The sequence below is a fragment of the Rhipicephalus microplus genome, unplaced genomic scaffold (genome assembly GCF_043290135.1).
Source record: "Rhipicephalus microplus isolate Deutch F79 unplaced genomic scaffold, USDA_Rmic scaffold_15, whole genome shotgun sequence".
NCBI lineage: Eukaryota > Metazoa > Arthropoda > Arachnida > Ixodida > Ixodidae > Rhipicephalus > Rhipicephalus microplus.
Genome location: NW_027464588.1, coordinates 14,175,403 through 14,197,193, shown reverse-complemented (window position 1 = coordinate 14,197,193; position 21,791 = coordinate 14,175,403). Strand labels below are relative to the sequence as shown.

The window sequence follows — 21,791 nt, the reverse complement described above, 5'->3', positions numbered from 1 at the left end:
GCGAACGTTGCCAGCTTTGAAGTGTGAGGGAAGACCGCGCCGTTCAGACACAAGCGTCGAGTAACGCGTGTTACCGAGGGTTGTGTTGCACGTAATAAGAGTGCTTTCTGTAACTTGCCTACTAACATTGACAAGTCATCAGTTGGAATGGAAAGGCTGGCATCCCAAATGGCGCTAACAGTGCCGTTACTGCTTGTGCGAATTGTGCATGCAACGTTCATTCTTACCAATTCTTTGATGTCATTACGCTAAATTTCGCTCTAGAAGTAGTGGATTCACAAGTTGGACTTAGGGCTTTCGGGCCAAAGATTATGGTATGCTGCCAGTGATGTGTTGCATTCCTATGGTAGAGGCGCTTGCAGACGATGTCGTCCACAAGCGCCTCCAACACAAGACTCCACCATGATATTCTTTTTCCAGTTCAACTCATGACGAGCTTGAATCCGACGTCCGGTGAATCGAACTGTCACAAGTAAAACCCGGTTCCCTCACTGTTGATGTCTGTTGGCAAACCATGGACAGTTGAGCAGTCAGTATTATTCTGTACATTTTCGCCCTTCACCAAGCGCAGAAACAGCACACAAATGCTTTGGGACAAGCGATATATTTTCATGATTCCTAATAAGGCGAGGGGCGGGATTCAAGAATGAAATGCCAAAGGCCTGAATGACTTCGACGCGCCGCTGAGGGGTTACGAAAAATTCACAGTATAGCTACAGATTGTCGCACGATGGGATGCGTGTGGCCCTTCTGAAGACACTGTTGCTAGATGCCGACAAAGGGCTCTTATAAATGTCTGATATGAGCTCTTAAGACATGCACTAGAATGCGTTCGTATCACTTGGACTCAGACGATCGCAACAGGGGCCTCTCGATGCATGGTTTGTCACACTAAGTCAAAGTCTGAGCACCTGAGCATATCTAGTCTGCTGGACGCGAATGTTTATATCGCGAATGTTGGTCTCTACGGGCAGACTACATCTTCAATACCTTTTAAAAACACACAGTACAGTTCCGACAATATCACTGCAAACATTGCGCCAGCTCGTTTGTTTGTTTTTCAAAAGACGATAGCCTGTCTTGGGATACTTCAAAACATAAATATTCGTCTGTATTTAGGTTTGTGTGCCTGTCAATTGATTCAGCCACACGGTAAAAATTTAACCCCTTGCTTAACGACCATGCCTCTTGATCTCGTACCTGCGTTCATCTTCGTGAACATTGTCAATCAAAAAGCAAGTATTACGTGTATTTGAGGCACAACATAAATACGCGAGTACTACACGCTGTGTTCCTTCATTTAGGAAATGCATAGATACGTAATTTGAAAGATCGTAGAGCTAATTACGGTGCGCAGACAGTGCGACACTATGGAAGAAAAAGTGGGTGTACCCTACTTTTCGCTAAAACTAAGGTCCCTAGTTGAAACAAGGTAGCGTCACTCATTGTTCTCGAGCCGTCCTCCTCACTCTCTCGATTACTCCTCTTTTTCTCTGCCATCCGCGTCTGTAATTGGTGCATTACTTGCACGTGATCTTGCAAATGGCTGGTGGTGCTATTTATTATTATGCAAAAGGTTCAAAATGAGTACGCATGCGCATATGGCTCCAGCCGGATTCTCGCCGTGACCAAAGACAAAATCGTAGCCAGAACATAAACTGAAGAGGAGGAGCGTTTCGGTGTGCACTAAGTCGACCAAGATTGTTTCGCCATGCTCGTTCAATGCAACATCTGCGTTTTTCAGCAATGCTGCCTTACTGTAAACAACAGAAAATGGTTTCGCTCTCTTCAACTTACCTCGTGCTTTCCGAGATGAAGCGCACCATGAAGTGCAACTATGAACCATTTCACGCGATTGCTTTCGTGCAACTCCGTCAACGTATGTCGACGCAGATCTGCGAAGCGAGTTCACTTGTCGGTTTTTATTGAAACGCCAGGCACGCGTCTAATGCGTGTCTAGTGCATGCCAGTTGGTACAAATACATGTGGGTATGCACGTATACAGAGCAGCTGTAGGTTGTAATCAACGCACCTTTAGAAACATTTCACTCTTGACCAGTTCCCGCTTGAGCCGAAACGCGCTGCTTCGAGACACCTCACTAGTAGAACTCTCACTTTTCAAGAAGGTCCCAGCACCGCATCAGAATCCCTTGGCATCACGATTGTCCAAATGGGCACATTTAAAAAAAAACGTCATCGCAGTGCTGCTGGACGAGTGTTCGTACCAATCTGGTCGTAGTTTTTTTTCTTGCGTGTGCACAAGCCGGTTGTAATCAATCATCATCACAACGTCCCGCCCTGTGGCCACTTACAGGATCCAGCAAAAAGCACGTTCACTGTGACACAGCACGAACAAAACACAAGCGGAGAAGTGGACTAGTTAGAACTGGACAAAATACCGCGGCCGTGGAACTAAAATGTACTACGCGAGACGCCATGGCTAGTGGTGTAAAGTATAGAACTGCACAACGTTGCCGGTTGAATAACGCACATCCCGCTTGTTCTTGTGTTGTGCCGTTTATGTTCATAAAGGTAACTGTTTATTCTACGTCTTATTTCGTTCCATTTTGTTTCATTTACATCTATTCACCGTAGCAACAGAACCCAAACATTCGCTTTTGGATGAAAGTTTTAAACCTTCTAGGGGGCGCTTCAGGCAAATAAGCGAGGAGGAAAAGGGAGGGTGTCGCTACCTTGGAAACTTGTTTCATCTAGGGACCTTGTTTCATCTAGAAACCTTAGCTAAAACGACATGGTGCTGCCGCCTACCTGTTGCTCTGCGTTCTAAAACACTCTCCTTTCTTGACATTACTGAAAGATTGCGTCTATATCTCGCGCAGCACCTGCAGACCGAAAACTACCATTTTTTGGACATCCTTAATGATAATTTATTTGTGGGGTTTAACGTCCCAAAACCACCATATGATTATGAAAGACGCCGTAGTGGGGGGCTCCAGAAATTTCGACAACCTGGGGCACCAAAATCTGAGCACACGGGCCTACAACATTACCGCTTACATCTAAAATGGAGCCGCCGCAGCCGGGATTCGATCCCGTGACCTGCGGGTCAGCAGCAGAGTACCTTAGCCATTATACCACCGCGGTGGGGCTCTTTGGACATTCTTAACAGGACAGCACGCAGATACGCGGCCTTATTTTATTTTATTTTTTCGCACAGTACCTTTAACAGGTAAGAGGTTGCTAAGAGGAGCTCTTTCGTGTAGGTCAGATGCATGCGCTAAGTTAAGTCGACACCAATAGCTATGTCGAAAACTTCCCGAGTTCTGACACAAAAAATAGTCCTCACAGTAAATGAAACAACGCAGGGTGTCAATGGTGGGTACTAACACCCCTTATGCGCTTCAAAGACGATCGTCTTTGTTTGGGACCTTCGACGCAAAAACTTTGGTCTGTCTGTCTGTCTGTCTATCTGTCTGTCTATACGTTTTTCTGTTTGTCCGCCCTTAACGGAACCCTAAACAGCACCAAAGTGACCAAATGATACTACAAACGGCTGAGCCCATCCGCAGCCCCCACCATTAGAGCTCAAGCTTCAGCGTTCATACTTCTGCGATTGTCGATTAAAAAGCAAATATTGCGCATATCTACGACACTATAACAAAATGTCAATAATATGCATATGTATTTTTTACTAGAAAAATGCATACATAAGTAATCTGTAGTACTGTAGCGCTTATCACGCTGCGCTGACCATGCAACGCTTGCACAAAAAGGCGAGTGTTTCCAACGCTTTGTTAAGACGACACGGTGGTGCCACCCACCCGTCACCTTGCGCTCTACACCTTATCACCTCAGAGACGGGCGCGCAAGCTGCGCGCTTTGTTTTCTAGGATAACTGCCAGATAGCGCTCATGTCTCACGTGTGACGTGACTTGATGTGCTCGTTCGCCTCCGCTGCACGCTCGAGGCACTCTAACTCACCACCTCCAAAACAGCGTTCACCGATTTTCTTGCGCAGAACATCAATTAAAAGTTTTTTTTTTCATTCTGTCTAGACGCAAGACTATCGACTTTTGACAACCTTTGCAGTGTAACAGGCAGATAAGGGGCCGATTGTTTTTTATCTGAGGTTATTTGAAGCATAGTTCATTTATTTCCCTGACGCATAGTAGTACACTGGTAATTTTTAACTCTCTGACCTCCCTGTCTTTCAGCTCTCTTTCTTCATTCTCTCCTTTCTTTGGAAATTGTGCCGTAAAAAATCCTACTCACTCTTTCTTATGCATTTAATCTTGCTCTCTTTCCCTGCATCGGTATCTCATCAAACTTACATTATCGCACTGCCTTCTGAACAGTTTATAATCAATAAAAGGTAGTGAGTGACTTTCTTATACTTATTTACTGCTGCAATCTTTTATTTATGCTAAAGGGCAGTACCAATAAACTTACTCATTTCGATTTAGTAAGAAGAAGACATACAAAATATTGAGCTTTTCCCACTCACCCTTGTCAACGACCCCATGTGAACGCACAGGGTTCCGTAGATGGTCATGATGACACCTAATAAAAGGGCTGTAAAACAATATTTCCAGTGGAACACAAATCAGTTTGTTTGAGAGTGCAAGCGCATGAGAACACAGCTCTCATACATGCTTGATTTAATTTCACGGCATCGCATGCGTAATGTATCGGGGCTTGTAAACGCTCAAGAAATGCATTAAACATAATTTATTGATTGCTACGAGAGAAAGAAATGATGATATGCCACATACATTGCTCTCATAATTTTCAATATTCGTTAGGCGTAATGACAGATCAATCTTCATTGAAACTTGGGCAAGGAGTGTCGAGGCTCGTAGATGTGGACACAGTTATATATGACTGATAATATTTAGGCACATTATGCCCTTGTGAAATGTCGCCTGAATATTCCAGCAAAATTAAGGGCTAAACTAAGCTAAAAACTATGTATCTCTAACATAGTCACTGTATTTCCTAAAAAACTTCACTGCTTGCCCGTTTCGACATATTTAACTTCCTTTCCGAGTTAATGGTAGTACAAAACTGTGAGGCAGCAATTCATAAGAATAATTATATGTATTCATAACAAAGTGTTACACGATTTTCATTTTCTCTTATTATTCTGCCTTCATTTATCAGAAGAAAGGTTAAGCAGTATAGTATGGCATCTGCATGACTCCACGAAGTTTTTTTTTAATATAGCTTCCGTTTAACGTCCATACATAAATTATAGAGGCGTATACTAAGCACCAAGAAGTCTGTTGCCTATTCCGTGAGACTCGTATGTTAAAATAGCACCTTGGCGAAAAGTACCACTTCCGTGTTTTTCTGAAGATTCCCTATCTAATTTTATTACATTAGGACCTATTCCAGCTCGCTGGCTTATTGAGCACCGTAATAAGCCTAAAACGTATCCGAGCCGTTTAGACTATATCTGCGGGAGGCTAATCATGCTTTTCTGTCGAAGCAGAATAGTTACCTTCGTTTTGAAGTGTTTATTCAGTTTATTACGAGAATGGTTGTAGTTTGAAGCACAAGAGGGTAAAAATTATCATTATTTTAGGAAAACATTAGGGCAATAAGGATCACCAGAAATATGAAAAAAAAGTCTCTGAAAAGTGGCGTCGGTCTAGCGAATGTTTCGACAAGTACACCTTTCATCGCCTAACAAGCTGTCGCTTTTCTTAGTGGTATGTATGTGTAGCCTTTTTTCTCTATTTTTCCCAACGATAGAAGTTAAGAACAAGAGATGAAATGAAGGCAGTATTGTGATAACTCACAGCATTGCGCACTATGTCACAAGTCAAAAATGCACAGCATCCATGCGCAACAAATAAATAGGAAAATTTTATAGTCGAAATAGTTGAAGAATCTTTATATAAAAACTTGAATCTCATTCGTAGTTGTTCTGTGGCTACCTCATCTGGTAAGGAAAAGAACCTTATTTAAAACATTTACATGTGTTAGATAGAATGTACTAAACTCGTGAACAGCATACGGCTAACTATATTTACTGCTTCTCGGGGATCCGAGCTTTCAGTGTATTGAAGTTTTGACCTTCGCTGGTTGTACAGAATTTTCGATCGTCTCTAATCATATGTAATATAGTAGTGTGAGGCCCACGGGACAGCTTTATGCTATCCCGTAGAAGAGTACCATGTTCTCTAAATTGTTAACCACTTTATTTAAACACTTCACAGTGAAGTACTAAGTACTCATAAGTTTTAACCCTTTTACATGCGAAGCATTTTTAGTGAACGACGGTGACTTTGAGCGTATCTATCTATCTATCTATCTATCTATCTATCTATCTATCTATCTATCTATCTAGCCTCTTCTGACTTTTAGCTCTACTGGCCGTTTCGATAATGGTATCGATACCAAACTTCGTATGCCATAACATGGCTATATGACGAGCATTATTGACTAGCCATAACATGAAAATCATGTCATGTATGTAATGAATGTCATGATTTACATTTCATGGTCTTTCTGCTCTTGCGGTGTTCTTGTTCACATGAAATGTTGTAAAACTGGCATGGTATGACATAACAGCATAAGAGACATAAGTGACAGACCTCAACGTGGAAATAATAGCATGCGTGTAATAATTTCCATGTTACGACTAGTCATGACTACACGTCGCTCTCATGGTGCACTCGTGGCCGTTTTGCTAGCTTCGCTTCTACCAAATTTCGTACTATGGGACGTGAAGGAATGACGAAGGTATGTGACTGGTGCAAACATGATAATCTTGAGATGTGTGTCATGTATCAACATGACTACATGCTACACTCAGGATGTCAATACACATCGACGTGAACGTCGAAGTGACGAAACTAACGTGACGCGGCCGCCTTAGTTTCGTCTCATCTCAACGGCGATGCAACGCCAGGCGCCGATCTGCCTGCCACATACTTGCAGACGCACGCCGCGCTGCGTCGCTTTGATGCATGCGCATTTGAACGCGTCCGGCGTTCTTCCATTACGAAGAGAGGCAGACGCAGTGCTCTCTGGGTAGAGCTGGGCGTCCATTTTGCTAGCGCCACGCCGCTGCGCCGAGGGTGCGTGCTCGTGAACGTTAGGTAGGAGTATATTGGGCCCTTCACGATGTTCTCGCGGCCATTTCGCAAGCTCCACATATACCAAACTTGGTGTTACGTACAGTCAATGAATGACGAAAGCATAGCAATGAATGACGAAAGCAGAATCAGCTGACAGGAGCGCGAGTGTGCCAATCAGCCATTGTGATTCTCGCCTGAGATTGTTCTTCTGTAATTGCGTTTATACAAACGTCACTGATCCCGTAGCAATATGAATGGTGCAAGCATGATAATCATGACACGCGTGCCATGTAACAATATGACAACATACCACGCTCATGATGCGCTCGCATCCGTTTCACTAGCTCCATATATACAAAATCTGATATCACGTGACGTGAATAGACGTCGAAGGTAAATGACAGGTCAAAACATGATAATCATGATATGCGTGTCATGCAAAACATGACTACATGCTACGCTCACAGCGTGCTCGCGGCCGTTTCACTAGCTCCACGTAGACCGAATTTGGTATTATGTGCCGTGAATGAACGAAGAATCGAAATGACAGGGCCATACAAGATAATCATGATATGTTTTTCATGTAAAACTTGACTACACGCTACGATGATAGCGCACTTGTGGCCGTTTCGTTAGCTCCACATAAACTAAATTTAGTATCAAGTGACGTGAATAGATTACAAAGGTAAATAACGCATCCAATTATGATAAACGTGACATGGAAGTCAGGTACAGCATAATTTACCTCCGCCTCGTAACATTGTGCTGATTTTAAAGTGACATATGAACCTTTCTCATTCGTGCTTCGCATATCATGGGTTCCCACTGTACGTGGTATCTGCCTTTTTTTTACTCAACACACTTTTGTTACAGAATTTTTCCCATTTACGGAAGTGTTTTCACAAATGTATTTTGAATTTTTCGTTGGACGTCTATTTTTTAAATTAAAGAGTGGCGCAACTAAATACAGATTGAACGTTTACAAATCACTAAATTTTGGTAAATTTTTCATCGATACACTGACTAAGTTGTTATCGTTACCTAGGAAAACAAAAATATTCCATGCACCATCTGAACGCACAAGTGTTAACGTCTTCCTTCTCACTTAAGTTTTTAGAATTAGTAGCTATCGAATCATCAGGACTAAAAGCCGAAGCTACGCAGAGCAATAATCTATGTTAGTATATAAGGTATATCAAAGGCAACAATTACAATAGTAATCATTCACATATCTTTATTTAGCTCTGTGTGTTAAAATAGCAGCACGTATTTCCAGTTTGTGTGTGTCGCTTACCTGTGCATCGCGTAATCAACAAGACGTGTTTTTCAGAATTTTTGAAATGATGAGATATGACATCAACGTAGAGAATGGTTGCCTGAGAATTGACCGTAGAAGATATCGTGCTGTGAAAACGAGAGAAAAATTTTGAAATTAGCACACCAACTTTCTTTTTACACACGTATAAATTTAAGCCAATGTCATTTACAAAGTAATACCTTACTGGGTGGGAAAAGGAAACTTCAATGTTTTATATCTACGGAAGGCCTGTATTTCTGTCAAGGAATAATACTAAATAACCGATCCAAGGTGACAATGCAGGTGACCCTAATTGCACAATTTCTGCCGAATTTTGACTGCTTTCGCTGCAGGAATCACGTTTCACACGACTTTAAAACAGCACCCATTATTACACCTGAACCACAAACGAAGAAAGCGTATATTCTTTATTCGGAGCACTCTTTGTGCTATAAAACGATCAGATTTCTACATCAAATCACGAAGGTCAACATTCGAACGAGCAGTATTATGTGAATATTGCATGAAAGAGCAGTTGTGCATACGTAAGCTGTGAATTCCCGTCGTGATTATACACAATTACAGTGCCTCATCTCTTCATTAATTTACTGTTTTAGCAAGAGTGCTCACTGAGCGTAAAAACCACTCATTCCCTTACATTGTCTTTTATTCATTAAATGAAATTCGAAAACTCTGTGTTAAGTTAACACTTGCGATGTATCACTCTTTTTAGAGCTTTTTTTCTGACATCCAGGAGTATTTATATATGTTTTGTCCATAAATCGACGAACTTACTCAAGTTGACTCATTCGAACTAACTCAGACTCAGATCAAGGCGTGACTCTGAGTGAGCCAGGGTAAGTAATATATTGGCGAGTCTGAGTCCGAGTCAGCTCGGTCCAGGAGAATATTGGTGAGTCTAAGTTTGAGTGAATTCAAAGGACAATATATAATTTTGAGTGAGTCTGAGTACGTTCCATTTTGTTTTATCGAACTATGGTCCTATCTATTCATATTTAGTACGACCATTAGCATTACCTACAATCACATTTATTCTCTTGCCTATTACGCGTATTTTAAAGCAGTGTCATTCATACATCATTTCAATATTTATTGCTCTCGGGTGCAAATTACAAAGGGAGCTGCCTTGACCTTCTCACTCTTAGCTCTTCGAGAGAGGTTCTTGATAAATATATGTAATGTTGTCATCTTTTCCTAGAAAAGATAACCTTACTGATTTTCGAGAACTTATAACTGGTATTTGAAGGTACTGTATCAAAAGGTGCCAAAAACAGCACAGATTCCGTGGCATATTGGTGTTAAATGGCAATGACTACATTTTTGAAGAAGCTGATTTCAGGCTGACAAACTCACGAGTCAACTCAGTCATACTCAGATGGAGCCGTGAGTCTGAGTAAGCGTGCGTCCGGGTCAGTAATACTTTGATGAGGGTGAGTGAGTCCGCTGCAGAAAAGTTTCGTGAGTGTAACTCCGAGTGAGTCCGTCTGAGGTAAATTTTGGCGAGTCTGTATTCCAGTGAGGTCAAAGCAGAAAATATGTTGCATGAGTGAGCCTGACTGAGCTCCGCAAGTTTTTCTCACCAATGATGTCGGCCCTGAGGTATCCGACATGTGAAGTGTGGCGTTGTAGCACTACCACATTTCTTTCTTGTGTAACATGCACAACAAAAAAATATCAATCTCTACATTTCTTCATAACGAGCCTGTAAGCAAGCAGTCTTGCAGGTTTCGATCCTTACTACCGCATGAAATGCGTCATACCTTGTTGCGGCACAGACGACACCAGCTAGAAATAGGCCTAGAAAACCCGGCATGTGCACCAAGTATGTGTTGATATAGTAAGGAAGGATCTGCAATAAATGAACCCTATTAGGATAGCCACAGGCAGGGCCTTGTTGTTAGGTATATAACCTTCAAAGTGACAAATACAACGCAAACCAGGACAGCTAAGAAAAGATGAGACGAGCACCGTCACTGTATAGGTCTCTATATACAAAGCTCAGCCAAACTACTCTGGCAGGAAGGCTGAGACACACACAGGGAATAATTACGAACCTTTCCTTTCTTTTTAACGCTGCCTGAGCGACCAAAAAAGCTTCCTTACGGCAAATTTACGGATACCACCGGTGCTGTTATTTAAAAGTTGTCTTCATCCGTCCTCACGAAAATAAAATATTTCGCTGAGTAAACAATACGTTCAAGGCGCACGGATTCGTGCACATTCTTCGCAATTCTTACGCGCACACTTCTTTGTTTTAAAAAATCAATTTTTTGTCAAATATCTTCCTAGGTCCCATTCTTATAGCAGAGTGAGTACACCGTTTCCTTGGTTTGCTTCCAGAGCCAACGTCCTTAGGTGCACCATGCGGAGCGTGTCATAACATCACCAGTCAATACGTTAGGCGCCACTCGGCATGGCGTCACGTTCGTGTCAATGGCTACAAGTTGCGCTTACTAAAAATAATGCTGACAGGATGCTTTGGGAGCAAGGTATTGCAGACAGTTGGGAGCACTACCACATTTTTCTTTTCTAATTTTGATCACTACACTTAATTAGACTAAGTTACAACATACAAATAAGTACACCGTTTCCCAAATTGTCTTTTCAAATTAGCCTTTCCTAAGTTGCAAACGGAGATAGTCATAAATATTTAGTTTGCAGCATAATGTTCACACATACCTAAAGTGTTTTATTATTAATATTATTTTAACAGTCTGCAAGCCCTATCACTCATAGTTGGGACGTAGAAAAACTACGATTTCACAGCGGTGATGCACTTGAACGTGTTACGGAAGACACAAGGTGGTCGTGGGTAGCATTCGAATATAGCCTACGACTTGTGCTTCCTACAGATGTAAATAATATTGAACTCTTTTGAGAGGCTACTGTAGAATTATATGTGCGGAACAATATGAAGCAAAGCACACCTTTTTATATATCCCCATCCTGAGTTTCATACGATCAGTATAAATACAATCACAATGAAGCAACATTTTTAAGATGCACCTCATGCTATCATCCTTCCATGTAAAAACAAAAATTGCAGTCATAATACTTCAAATTACGCTTGTTATTAGCGTGAATTCAAGTGATCTTTCTCAAAAAAACACAATGAAATTTAACAGTAAAGATACATATTTGTTTTCATGGTTTAGGTCAAAGCATGGTTGTCATAACAAATTTTATCAACTAGCTTCAGTAGTCAGGGAAAATGTGCTGTGCAAGAGGTTACAGGTTGAAATGCGTGTGGCCGTTGGCACATTTCAATGTGGCACTCATAAAAGATCCAAGCACATTTACTTGCCCATCTCAAAAAAATAAAAAAAGACTTGTGACCATTGATTCAGTGCTTCTTACTACGGTATCTCTCTAAAACTCTTAACAATTTTTAGTTTTTCTAACATTGTAATCCCACAATCACTTTGCACCTACTTGATCAATGCTCTTGATGACACCAAGAAGCCCGGGATCACAGCCCCGGAACCAAACAGTCAGTGATACTCCCATTGACAAACCTAACGTGTAAAGCAGCACAAGAAGCATTGTACTTGTGATTGCCGTTCTGCGAATAAAATCAGTAACGTTTCCTTGAAACCGCACGCGAGCATTGGCAGCTAAATCAGATGCACTATAGACCAAAGGACAGAAAGTTTCATGCATTACCCCATATTTGCTAGAGTTACTGTATATGCTACCTAAAGGTAGCATATCGAGTAACTATAATATTTGCAAGCGTGTCGCGCCAACTATCGCAAACTCACGCGTGAAAGCAACCAACTTGGACCGGCACGCCAGCAGACGCTTCACAGACCACACGCTAAACTGACCAAACTGAGTTCCTCCGAGACAGTGTTTGGAAAGTTACGTTGTTTTCATCGGAATGTTAAGAGAACCTTGCTCATTGAAGTCCACAACGTATAAAGTGCTTACTGAGGACGCCGTGGTAGGAACAGTGTGAAGTAAATACGCTGTTGCAATTGTAAAAAAACGTTCTCGCTGTAAATCGTGTGAGTTGTGATTGCACTGGAGCTCACCAAAGTGTACAACGAAAATTTGTTGCCACATATTTCAAGTTGCACGCAGCCTTTTGTGAAAACTCGTCATTTCAACATGCATCGCATAAATGTTCGACTATGCCTTTTCAGGTAGTTTGAGGGAACGTAACTTTTGCATCACGTGTGCTGTTACAATAATGCATCTTGTGCACAAAAGCATCCTATCAAGGGTATAACAGGCAGTATCAATCACCGATCTCTTCTGTGGATTTTCGGCACGATTCGAATCCTGCAACTATGATGCTTAGCAATCGTAACAGTGCCAATATTAATGAAGCCCACATAGAAATGAACGAAATTGCGGCTATCCTTCAATGAATGAGTGCTGTGTATTTATGATAACATTTCTCTGTTTGGGCCAGCGATATATGACAGCGTGTGCGATGTCAAAGACATTGGCTCAAGTTCTGTATTCTTACGTATTAACATGTGTTCTGTAAAATTGATCTGTTGTGGCCAAATGAATTTCGGGATATTGAACAATGGAATGAAGGCACGACGTCCTTTGCAGCTGTTCAGGAGCGCCGTGTGATTTACAACTAATCAAAGACGGAAGCTTGTATTCTTGAAGGCGTGGATGCCATCGGAAGAAGCATGCAAGCTTGATACTGCATTTGAAGTGGCCAATCGTACTGCATGTGCTTGAAAACATTACACTGCACTACGTTAGTGTCAAACAAACAACGCTGAAAAGTATCAAGTGCGCCCCACACAAAGCTTCCATCTGCCTTTAACACAGCTGCGGGTAACGCCAAGGAGGCTTTCAAAATAAAATAGGTAGGCATCACGCTAGAATACACGGTCTTAGTGTGCTTAAGCGCGTAGTTTTACTGCCCCTTTGTTTTAAATGCGAAGCATTTCTTGGCGAACTTCAGCGAATTCGAGCGTGTCTATCTATCTATCTATCTATCTATCTATCTATCTATCTATCTATCTATCTATCTATCTATCTATCTGTCCGCCTACCTGATTTAGCTTTCCTGGCCGTTTTGACACTGGTATCAATACCAAACTTGGTATGGCATAACGTGACTGTATGAAAAACATATTTGACTAGTCATACCATGAAAATCATGACATGTATGTCATGAGTGTCATGATTTACTTTTCATGTTCCTGCAGCTCTTGCGGTGGTTTCGTTGACATGCAATGTTGCAAAACTGGTATGGTATAGCGTGATTGCAAGGTGAACACAAGCGACAGACCCTAACATGAAAATCATGACATGCGTGTCATGTAGCAACATGACTACATGTCAAGCTCATGATACGCTCGTGGCCGTTTGGCTAGCGTCACATATACCAAATTTGGTATTACAGTACGTTAATGGAATAATAAGGTATGCGACTGGTGCAAACATGATAATCATGAGATGCGTGTCATGTAACAACATGACTACATGCCACGCTCAAGATGCGCTGGCGGACGTTTTGCTAGCCTCACATGTACCAAACTAGGTATTACGAGACGCGAATGGACGACATAGGTAAATGACACATCCAGACATAGTAATCACGACATGCATGTCATGTAACAACATGACCACAGGTCACACTGATGATGCGCTCGCGGCCGTTTCGCTAGCTTCACATATGACAAATTTGGTGTTACGTGACGCCAATGGATGACGAAGGTATATGACTGGCGCCAACACGATAATGATGAGATGCGTGTCATGTGGGAACATGACTACATGCCACAGTCAAGGCGCCAATACATTTCGACGTGATGCGGTGTGCGTGCTCGCCGGCGTTCATTTATTTCCTCGCGTCAGGGCAGTGTTGCCACGCCAGGGCACATACTCACAGGCCACATACTGCCACATACTCACAGGCACGTGCCGCGCTGCGTTGCTTTGACGCATGCGCGTTTCAGCGTGTTCGGCGGTCCTCCGTCACGAAAAGAGGGAGACGCAGTGTTGTCTGGGTAACGCATCGGCACGAAATTCAGCATGTCGCATTTCGCGTAGGTCGCCGTCGGGCCGGGTCGATGGACGCTGGTCGCGCCTGGCGTCAGACTAAAGAGTGCTCACGTTTTGTTAACGTAGCGTCGCTGTGCCCAGCGTGTCAACGCTACATTGGAGTATATTGGGGCCTTCATGATGCGCTCTTGGCCATTTCGCTGGTTCCACATACACCAAATACGGCATTACGTGACGTAAATTAATAACGAAATATATGACTTGTGCAAACACAATAATACTGACACGCGGGTCTTGTAAGAACTTGACAACATACCACGCTCATAGCGTGCTCGCAGCCGTTTTGCTAGCTCCCCATACACTAAATTTGGCATCACGTCACGTGATGCCAAATTTGACGACGATAGAATAGACGACGAAGATAATGATGCCAAATTTGACGAAGAGAATAGATGACGAAGGTAAACGACAGATACAAAGATGATAATTATGACACGGAAGTCATGTATGCATCATTTACCTCCACCTTGTAACGTAGTGCTGATTTTAAAATGACACATTAACCTTTCTCATTCGTGCTTCGCATACTATGGATTGCCACCATATGTGGGATCTGCCGAGTTTTTTTACCTTTGAATTACAAGTATCCGCTCGCAATGTCGTCGAAAGCACCGCACCACCACAATTCCCGAGGAACGCCGTCATCTACGCAGGCAGCCCTAAGTCCTGCTCCGCTGTTTGTTCTGGCAGCCAAAGACAACGCAGACTCTAACGAGCTCTTATACGCGAAACCGGAGTGAGCGGGCACTTGTTCGCAGTTTGAAGCCTCGGAGATGCAGCTTGCCTTGTTTACATGGCACTCCCGGTGTCAACCGTGGCAATCCGGTGTCAGTGTGGGTCTGGGTTCGAGAGTATCTGCTTGGCTTGCCAGCAGCCTGGGAGCGAGGCAGGCATGCTATTGTATAGAGGAGGTATCGCATTGTGTCATGTGTGAGCGATTCAAGACAGGTTCACGTTATTGCATCTATGCACACATTTCTTTCACGTCCAGCACCTCTATTTCATTATAAAGGATCACGCTGCCGTCTTCTCACGTCTCGCGTTAGCAAGAACAATTCCCATATATAGCAGAAAACACCAAATACAACGCTTGAGCGTGAGCGTTGCGATCTCCCAACAGTGCCTACGCAGAACTAAAATATAGTCCGAGCTCTTACGTGCCTTCACTATTTCCGGAACATGGCATTCAACGTTAATGTACTCAAGGTATATCTTACGTAGGAAAAGATGGCAGCGCCAGTTGAAGTCAGGATGGATCACTTTGAATCTTTAAAGTCGTTTGCTAGCGTTAATTCGCTAATTCATTTGCGAACAAGACTTGTATTTGTGGCACATATTCTCGTGCTTCTGGATCGTACTTCATTTAGAGCTGATCAATGACGCTTCAGCCATATACCGCGGGTAAAGTAGCTCCATTTTAAAAATATACTGTCGATTAGCAATTTAAAAAGGTTGGCTTACAAGATTTGCTCATGTTTGCTGTAGCCGCACAGATGGCGACGCGGTCTCCATTTGCTGTTCGCAAGTAAACTCGGCGCACAGGCGCTGCAACGGTAACTTTTGACCAGCTCGATATAGCGACCCCCTCGTGAATTCAAGGTGATTTGCCACGCGACGCCCTGGGTATTATCCTGTCTCCTCACGACATTAAAGCGAACGTCTTACTGGCCTATTCGAGCGAATTTCGTGGTGCAACTGCGCTTGGGCTACTCTATGGACGACTAGGAAATGAGGCTTTTGTGCTGCGGTTCGGACAATCAACCCTGTTGACAAGGAAAGGCCAGCGAGCGGAGACGACTCATCGGAAGGCCCCGTAAGTACTTGTTCCGCGTGCATTTTGAACAGCTAAGTGAACCCACAACTGCCTTGACTTAGGCTGTAGTCCCTAGCATCACCGTAGGTGGCCCAAGCGAAGAGAACTTTCCCGAGGACAAAAATCAACTTGCCGCCAAAAGTTCCGTATCTCGGGTGGCCAGCTTCGACCCCATCGAACGAGCTCAAGTACGCCGCCACTCAATCGAACCACAACGAGTGCCTTGAGGGGGTCTGCTTTGAAGCCATGGAGAAATTGAGTTGGGAACCACTTGTGTGGAGATAGGTCTGCCAGCGGCTTACCTTACGAGCACGACCAAGAAGGACGCGACGTGCTCCCCTGCCACATATAGCGCACAAAGACGCTACCGCCGGGTCCGTCGACTCTGCGACATGGTGCAAAAAATGCACTCGCAGCAGTTCGTCAACAAAACTAGACCCAAGATGAAGCACAGTGTGACAATCAAGCAATTAAAGTACCTCTGCAAGTTCGGTCAAGTACGCTTGCCAGTAGCGCTATGGCTGCCAAACAAAGGGGAACTGCAGCAGAGGGCGAACGTGAAGTTTCCTGCAATGGCAGTGTGGGACTGCCTTGATGCAGGCGTGCAAGCCCAGCACACGCTCGGCGGAAGCAAGCTCATGGTAAATGGTGTTGTCACTGGCCATCAATAAAAATAGGCCAAGTGCCTTAACGTGTGCTAGCGTTACGTGTGGCTTGCCTTGAACGAAAAACACAAATATTCATGTTTATTCGAAACATTAAGCGTGCATCAGAGATAAGGCTCGAATGTTTGATGCCGCATGTATACATATTGAATCACTTCGCCACCGATAATATTATAGACGGCCGCCGCAATGTTCGCCGCTATCAGCGTACTGTGCTTATCGTTAGCTTGACTTTTATTTTCTGCTGCACAGGTTTTGCCAAAATAGCGAGATTCGTCTCAAACTTGCCGACTACTGCCTTTGTCATGACGACCGTGTGACATTATTAACGTTTTTCGTAACGTTTTTCAAAGTGTAATATTGTGGATTTATTGTGATGCTTCTTTAAATTATAAAGTTCTTACCGAAAGTAAACTACCATGAATTCTGAAAAATACTCCCACTATCGTATGCACACACATGCGCAAATATTGTATTCCTATCTCTGTCCTTGAGAGAGAAGACATTTTCATGAACTTTTTGTTTTATGAAGTAGGTCTGAGACACTCATCGTTCCGATTTGCTAAGAAACATGATATTTTATGGAACTTGAGCGACCAAAACATTTGTGTTACCTTTTTGCCTCGTTCAGTGTTCGCGATGCCAGCAGTCGTTGAGTAACAACCTGATCGAGACACAATCTGTAGATCACTATTGCAGAGGAACCCACAAGGCAAGACCACACGTTTTCATCACTTGTGAAGTCAAAACTGAAGCTGACGAAAGAAACAAAGTGCAGTTTGTCTGAATGAGTTTTTCTGCATAAACACGTAAACACAAAAAGAAGCAGCCATAGTCATGACACTATCACGGGAGAAGCTGTTGTGGTAGACTTTAGGTTAATTTGGACCAGAAGTAACTGATGAACCTGTATTTTTTTACCTTCACCTCAATGCAGCAGCGGCGTCAAAAAATTGAACCCGTAACATTGCACTTGGTAGCGCAGGGGCATTTAGAAAGGCTAGATGTGTGATTCCTAGATGGTACATAATATTAAAGTACCTCAACTCTAGAAAAACAAGCCTGGGATGAGCGAAGTTGCTATCATTTCTCTCTTCTCACGTCCGGACGAAAGCACTGGAAGCTAAGCAGGGAAGGATGGGAGGGGTCTCTGCTTCCTCATGTGCTTCATAGGTCACTTCTGTTAACATCAATCGCACCTGTGAGTGAAAGATGCAGTACAAACACTTACGTATTTCTTTACCGTTACGATGTGGATAACGTGCGATGCACGCGTTCCCTCCTGTACTCCTTATTACCAATTCTTGTAATCTATATTAGAGTAAGGTTCAGTAGCGCAATTTTTACATGGACAAGAGGGATAAAAAGGACACGCTAGCGAGTGTTGTGTCCTTCTTGTTTCTTTTGTCCAGCAAAAAAAATGCGCTAGTGTACCTTACTGTAAAATGATGAATTACCAACTAGCCCAGTTATCAACCTTATTGTAATCTATAGGTATATTCGTATTGAAAGTAAAGGTTGTGCAAATATTCACAGTAAAGAGGAAGGGCGGGCAAGTTCGGACAGAATGAAGAGGTCAGGACACCACAAAAATCAGCTAACAACTGATACTTAGAACACCTTGTCTCTTTACCTTGAATACGAACAACCTAGCTCAGCTTTCTACACTTCTAAGCTAAGTTTGTGGTCATGCTGTCAAAAACTAGAACCAGAAATTTTACGAGAATTTTATTGTTAAAAAACTTTTTACATCAACTTGCTGCCAATAACGAGAATTCTATTAGATGTCTAACGTCCGTAAATTTAAATGTTGCTTAATGTCAAGGCTCCAGCTGGGTTAATGCATGGATGTACAAAATAGCTGTGTGTTTGAGTCATGGATTATGACGAATATTCAGATAACCCTTATTACATTATTATTCAAAAGGAGAAAAATAGTGTACCGTTTTAGATATATTACTCCAAATGTTTCAAATGCAATGTCCTTGACGCTCGCTGATTCATAAATTTTCTAGGCGTGGGGACGTCGTCAGAAAATGTGTTCACGCACGCTGACACACGGCGGAGGCCATGTGTCTTTCCTGAAGGGTAAGTTTGTGGGCGAGTCAACCCCGCATCTAGTTTTCAAACGAATGGGACGTTCTTCTGTATACAGGGCACACAATTCAACAAAGCAGTTTTCCACAATATCTCCATGGGTGCCGATATAGTTACCACCAGGGCCATTGTAAAACCAGCTTTCGAAATTTTCTTCTTTCATTCATTTATGGCGAGGGTTTTATTTCAGCAGGCTTGAGGCATTCCGCTAGCATGCGATTACCTAATGGTCAGCTGTCCACTCCCTAAGAAGAACACGAGCAATGTGACGCCAGCTGGCTAGAAAAGCAATGTTCCACACTTGTCCTTGTCGGTACGAGGGGCTTTGGTTAAAACTCTCAGGTTACCGAGCGCATATATATACTCGATAAAAATAGAAATAAGGCAGCCACAACACCAGATCAATAGAATGAGCATCGGACGCTTTATATCAAGGTTGCTGGCTCAATTCCTTTTTATACACTTTACTTTTTGCACGCAGCTTATCATATTTGCAAAAATATATAAACTTAAAGACCGTACAATCAACTCCTCCTCTACCTTCCTTAGTTTCATTATCTGTTCTTTTTTATCGGCTGTATCAAACACAAAAACGAGCCTTTAAAAATTTCTTATTTCATTCAACGGGGAGAAAGCGCAATCTGTGCTGCTGAATAAAGTACATAAATCAATGCGAACGCTCAAACATAGCAAAAGAACTCAACTTACTTGCCAATGTATGTCCTCAAATCTATGTCACGAAGCAAGTTGATCGTAGAATTTCGGGAGGATGAGCCGATTACAATATTAGTAATAACCGTGACCTGGGCCACGATTATAAATACGAATTGCATGCAGTCTGTCCAAACAACACCACGTAGTCCTCCCTAGTAGAGACAAGAGAAGAAACAGTCCAGGAGGCAAAATTTGGTTTCGCACATGGGTTCTCACAGGTGGGCGCAATGTACATAAAAGACTAGCGGGTATCTTCAATAACTTCAAAACTGCTCATTAAAATTCAATAATGTGAAAGTGGGAGTATCATTTTTCGAAACAAACCAGAGTGATTTTAGCGACTTCTGTAATGTTCCAAGCAATCTCAAAGCTTCTCTGCACATTGGCTCAGAATGATAGCACCCGGTATCAGCATACGACCCTAGCTTAGGCTTCTTTCAAGTGCTTTCACTTACTTGTACTGGCCTACATTTTTTTAACTTCATATGTAATTTACTTCAATAAATACAGCAAGTTGTTTTATAGGTAATAAATCTTAAATTTCGAGTTATGTACTGGCACAGACGTTGCTTTCAAATGGAGGTAAACTTATGGTTCATGAATGGAGAGCACCCTGCAATACTTCAATACTATTTGAAAAATATTACGCATACGAAAAACTGACCACGCCTGTCAGAAACAACAATGAACCATCTCCTGAAGGTAATATAGGGCGAAGCGGTTTGTGTAGTTTATGCAGAATGCTGAAGCGCCTTTGGCCGTCTTTCGCAACCAAAATCCGCAATTGTTATTGTAGTAGCTAGTAATAATCCATGCCGTTTACCACTTAGAGTGGTGTTCATTTCGCTCAATGAGTAGTTAGAAGTGCGAGTGTCCTATTCCAAGCCGACTTAATTAGTTCGACGAGAAGTTCTTGATGATGACTCGTTTTCCATTCACATAGAACTGGTATAACAAACACAATGGCGTTTAAATGCGGAGCGTTTCTTAGTCGCACGAGGTCGAGGATTCGGTGTCAGCGGCGCCATCCACACCCCCCCCCCCCCCCCTATACATACTCGCGTCTCGGGCCAACTGACACTCCCCTGCCTCTCTCTCGCCTCGCAAGGCCGACGCAGGCAGCGTCTGCTAGTAAAACACCGACCGCTCGCGCTGCACAATCGTTCACTGGCCACCCCACGTGTTCGGAATTCAGGCAAGGGCGTCTGTATACTTGACTCTCGCTTGACTTAATACTTTGCCCGACTGAAGTAGATGTGATGAAAGCAACAGTACATTCAACCAGTAGAGGAGCACAATTCAACATCAACGTCCCACCACATATAGAAGGCGACGCTTGTCCTTCATTAACTAAATAGGAATAATAAAGATGAAATAACAATTAGCATTCCTATGTCATACTCAATCACACAACATTTACTCGATACCGCCCACCACTATGCGACGCATTTTCAAGCTCCCCGCGTGAGAAGATGCAGGCGGATTTTTGGGGGGGCGAAGCTCCCTAAGCCGTGGGTCATGCGTCCGCGATGTATGTAGTAGTATACTCGGCGACAGCTTTTCTTGACAGCACTGTGGAAGCTATAGAGCCAAACCGCCTGCATGCGCGCGCGCCAGGAAATAGTACCTATTTTATTTTCTGATTCTAATAGCTATTTGGCCCGAATAAATAAAACTTTCTTCATTATAAGGATAGAACAAGTATGGGACACTGTTCATGGAAAAGAAGTTATCGTGCACCCTAGTTTTTTTTTCTTTTTTTTTCTTGGACGGCACCACGTTTTCCGCACGCCGGCTGCGTCTGCTGCTTGCTCTTGCAGCGGCGAGCACAGCATCGATTGATTGATATGTGGGGTTTAACGTCCCAAAACCACTCTATGATTATGAGAGACGCCGTAGTGGAGGGCTCCGGAAATTTAGACCACCTGGGGTTCTTTAACGTGCACCCAAATCTGAGCACACGGGCCTACAACATTTCCGCCTCCATCGGAAATGCAGCCGCCGCAGCCGGGATTCGAACCCGCGCCCTGCGGGTCAGCAGCCGAGTGCCTTAGCCACTAGACCACCGCGGCGGGGCGAGCACAGCATCGGCCGTGAAAAAC

The 21,791-nt window shown here is 43.1% G+C and overlaps 1 protein-coding gene across 1 annotated transcript in view; it reads right to left on the bottom strand.

The window, feature by feature from the left end:
• The window catches only part of LOC142784631 (sodium-coupled monocarboxylate transporter 1-like), a 51,036-nt gene extending 33,406 nt beyond the window's left edge, over nucleotides 1-17,630 (bottom strand). The window contains exons 1-3 of the mRNA XM_075883061.1: nucleotides 17,493-17,630; nucleotides 8,341-8,450; nucleotides 4,466-4,533 (exon numbers count right to left, since the gene is read on the bottom strand). Of these exons, the coding sequence (XP_075739176.1) occupies nucleotides 4,466-4,513 (48 nt within the window). The 5' untranslated portion in view covers nucleotides 4,514-4,533; nucleotides 8,341-8,450; nucleotides 17,493-17,630. The remainder of the gene's footprint in view (nucleotides 1-4,465; nucleotides 4,534-8,340; nucleotides 8,451-17,492) is intronic.
• Nucleotides 17,631-21,791: the final 4,161 nt, after the last annotated feature.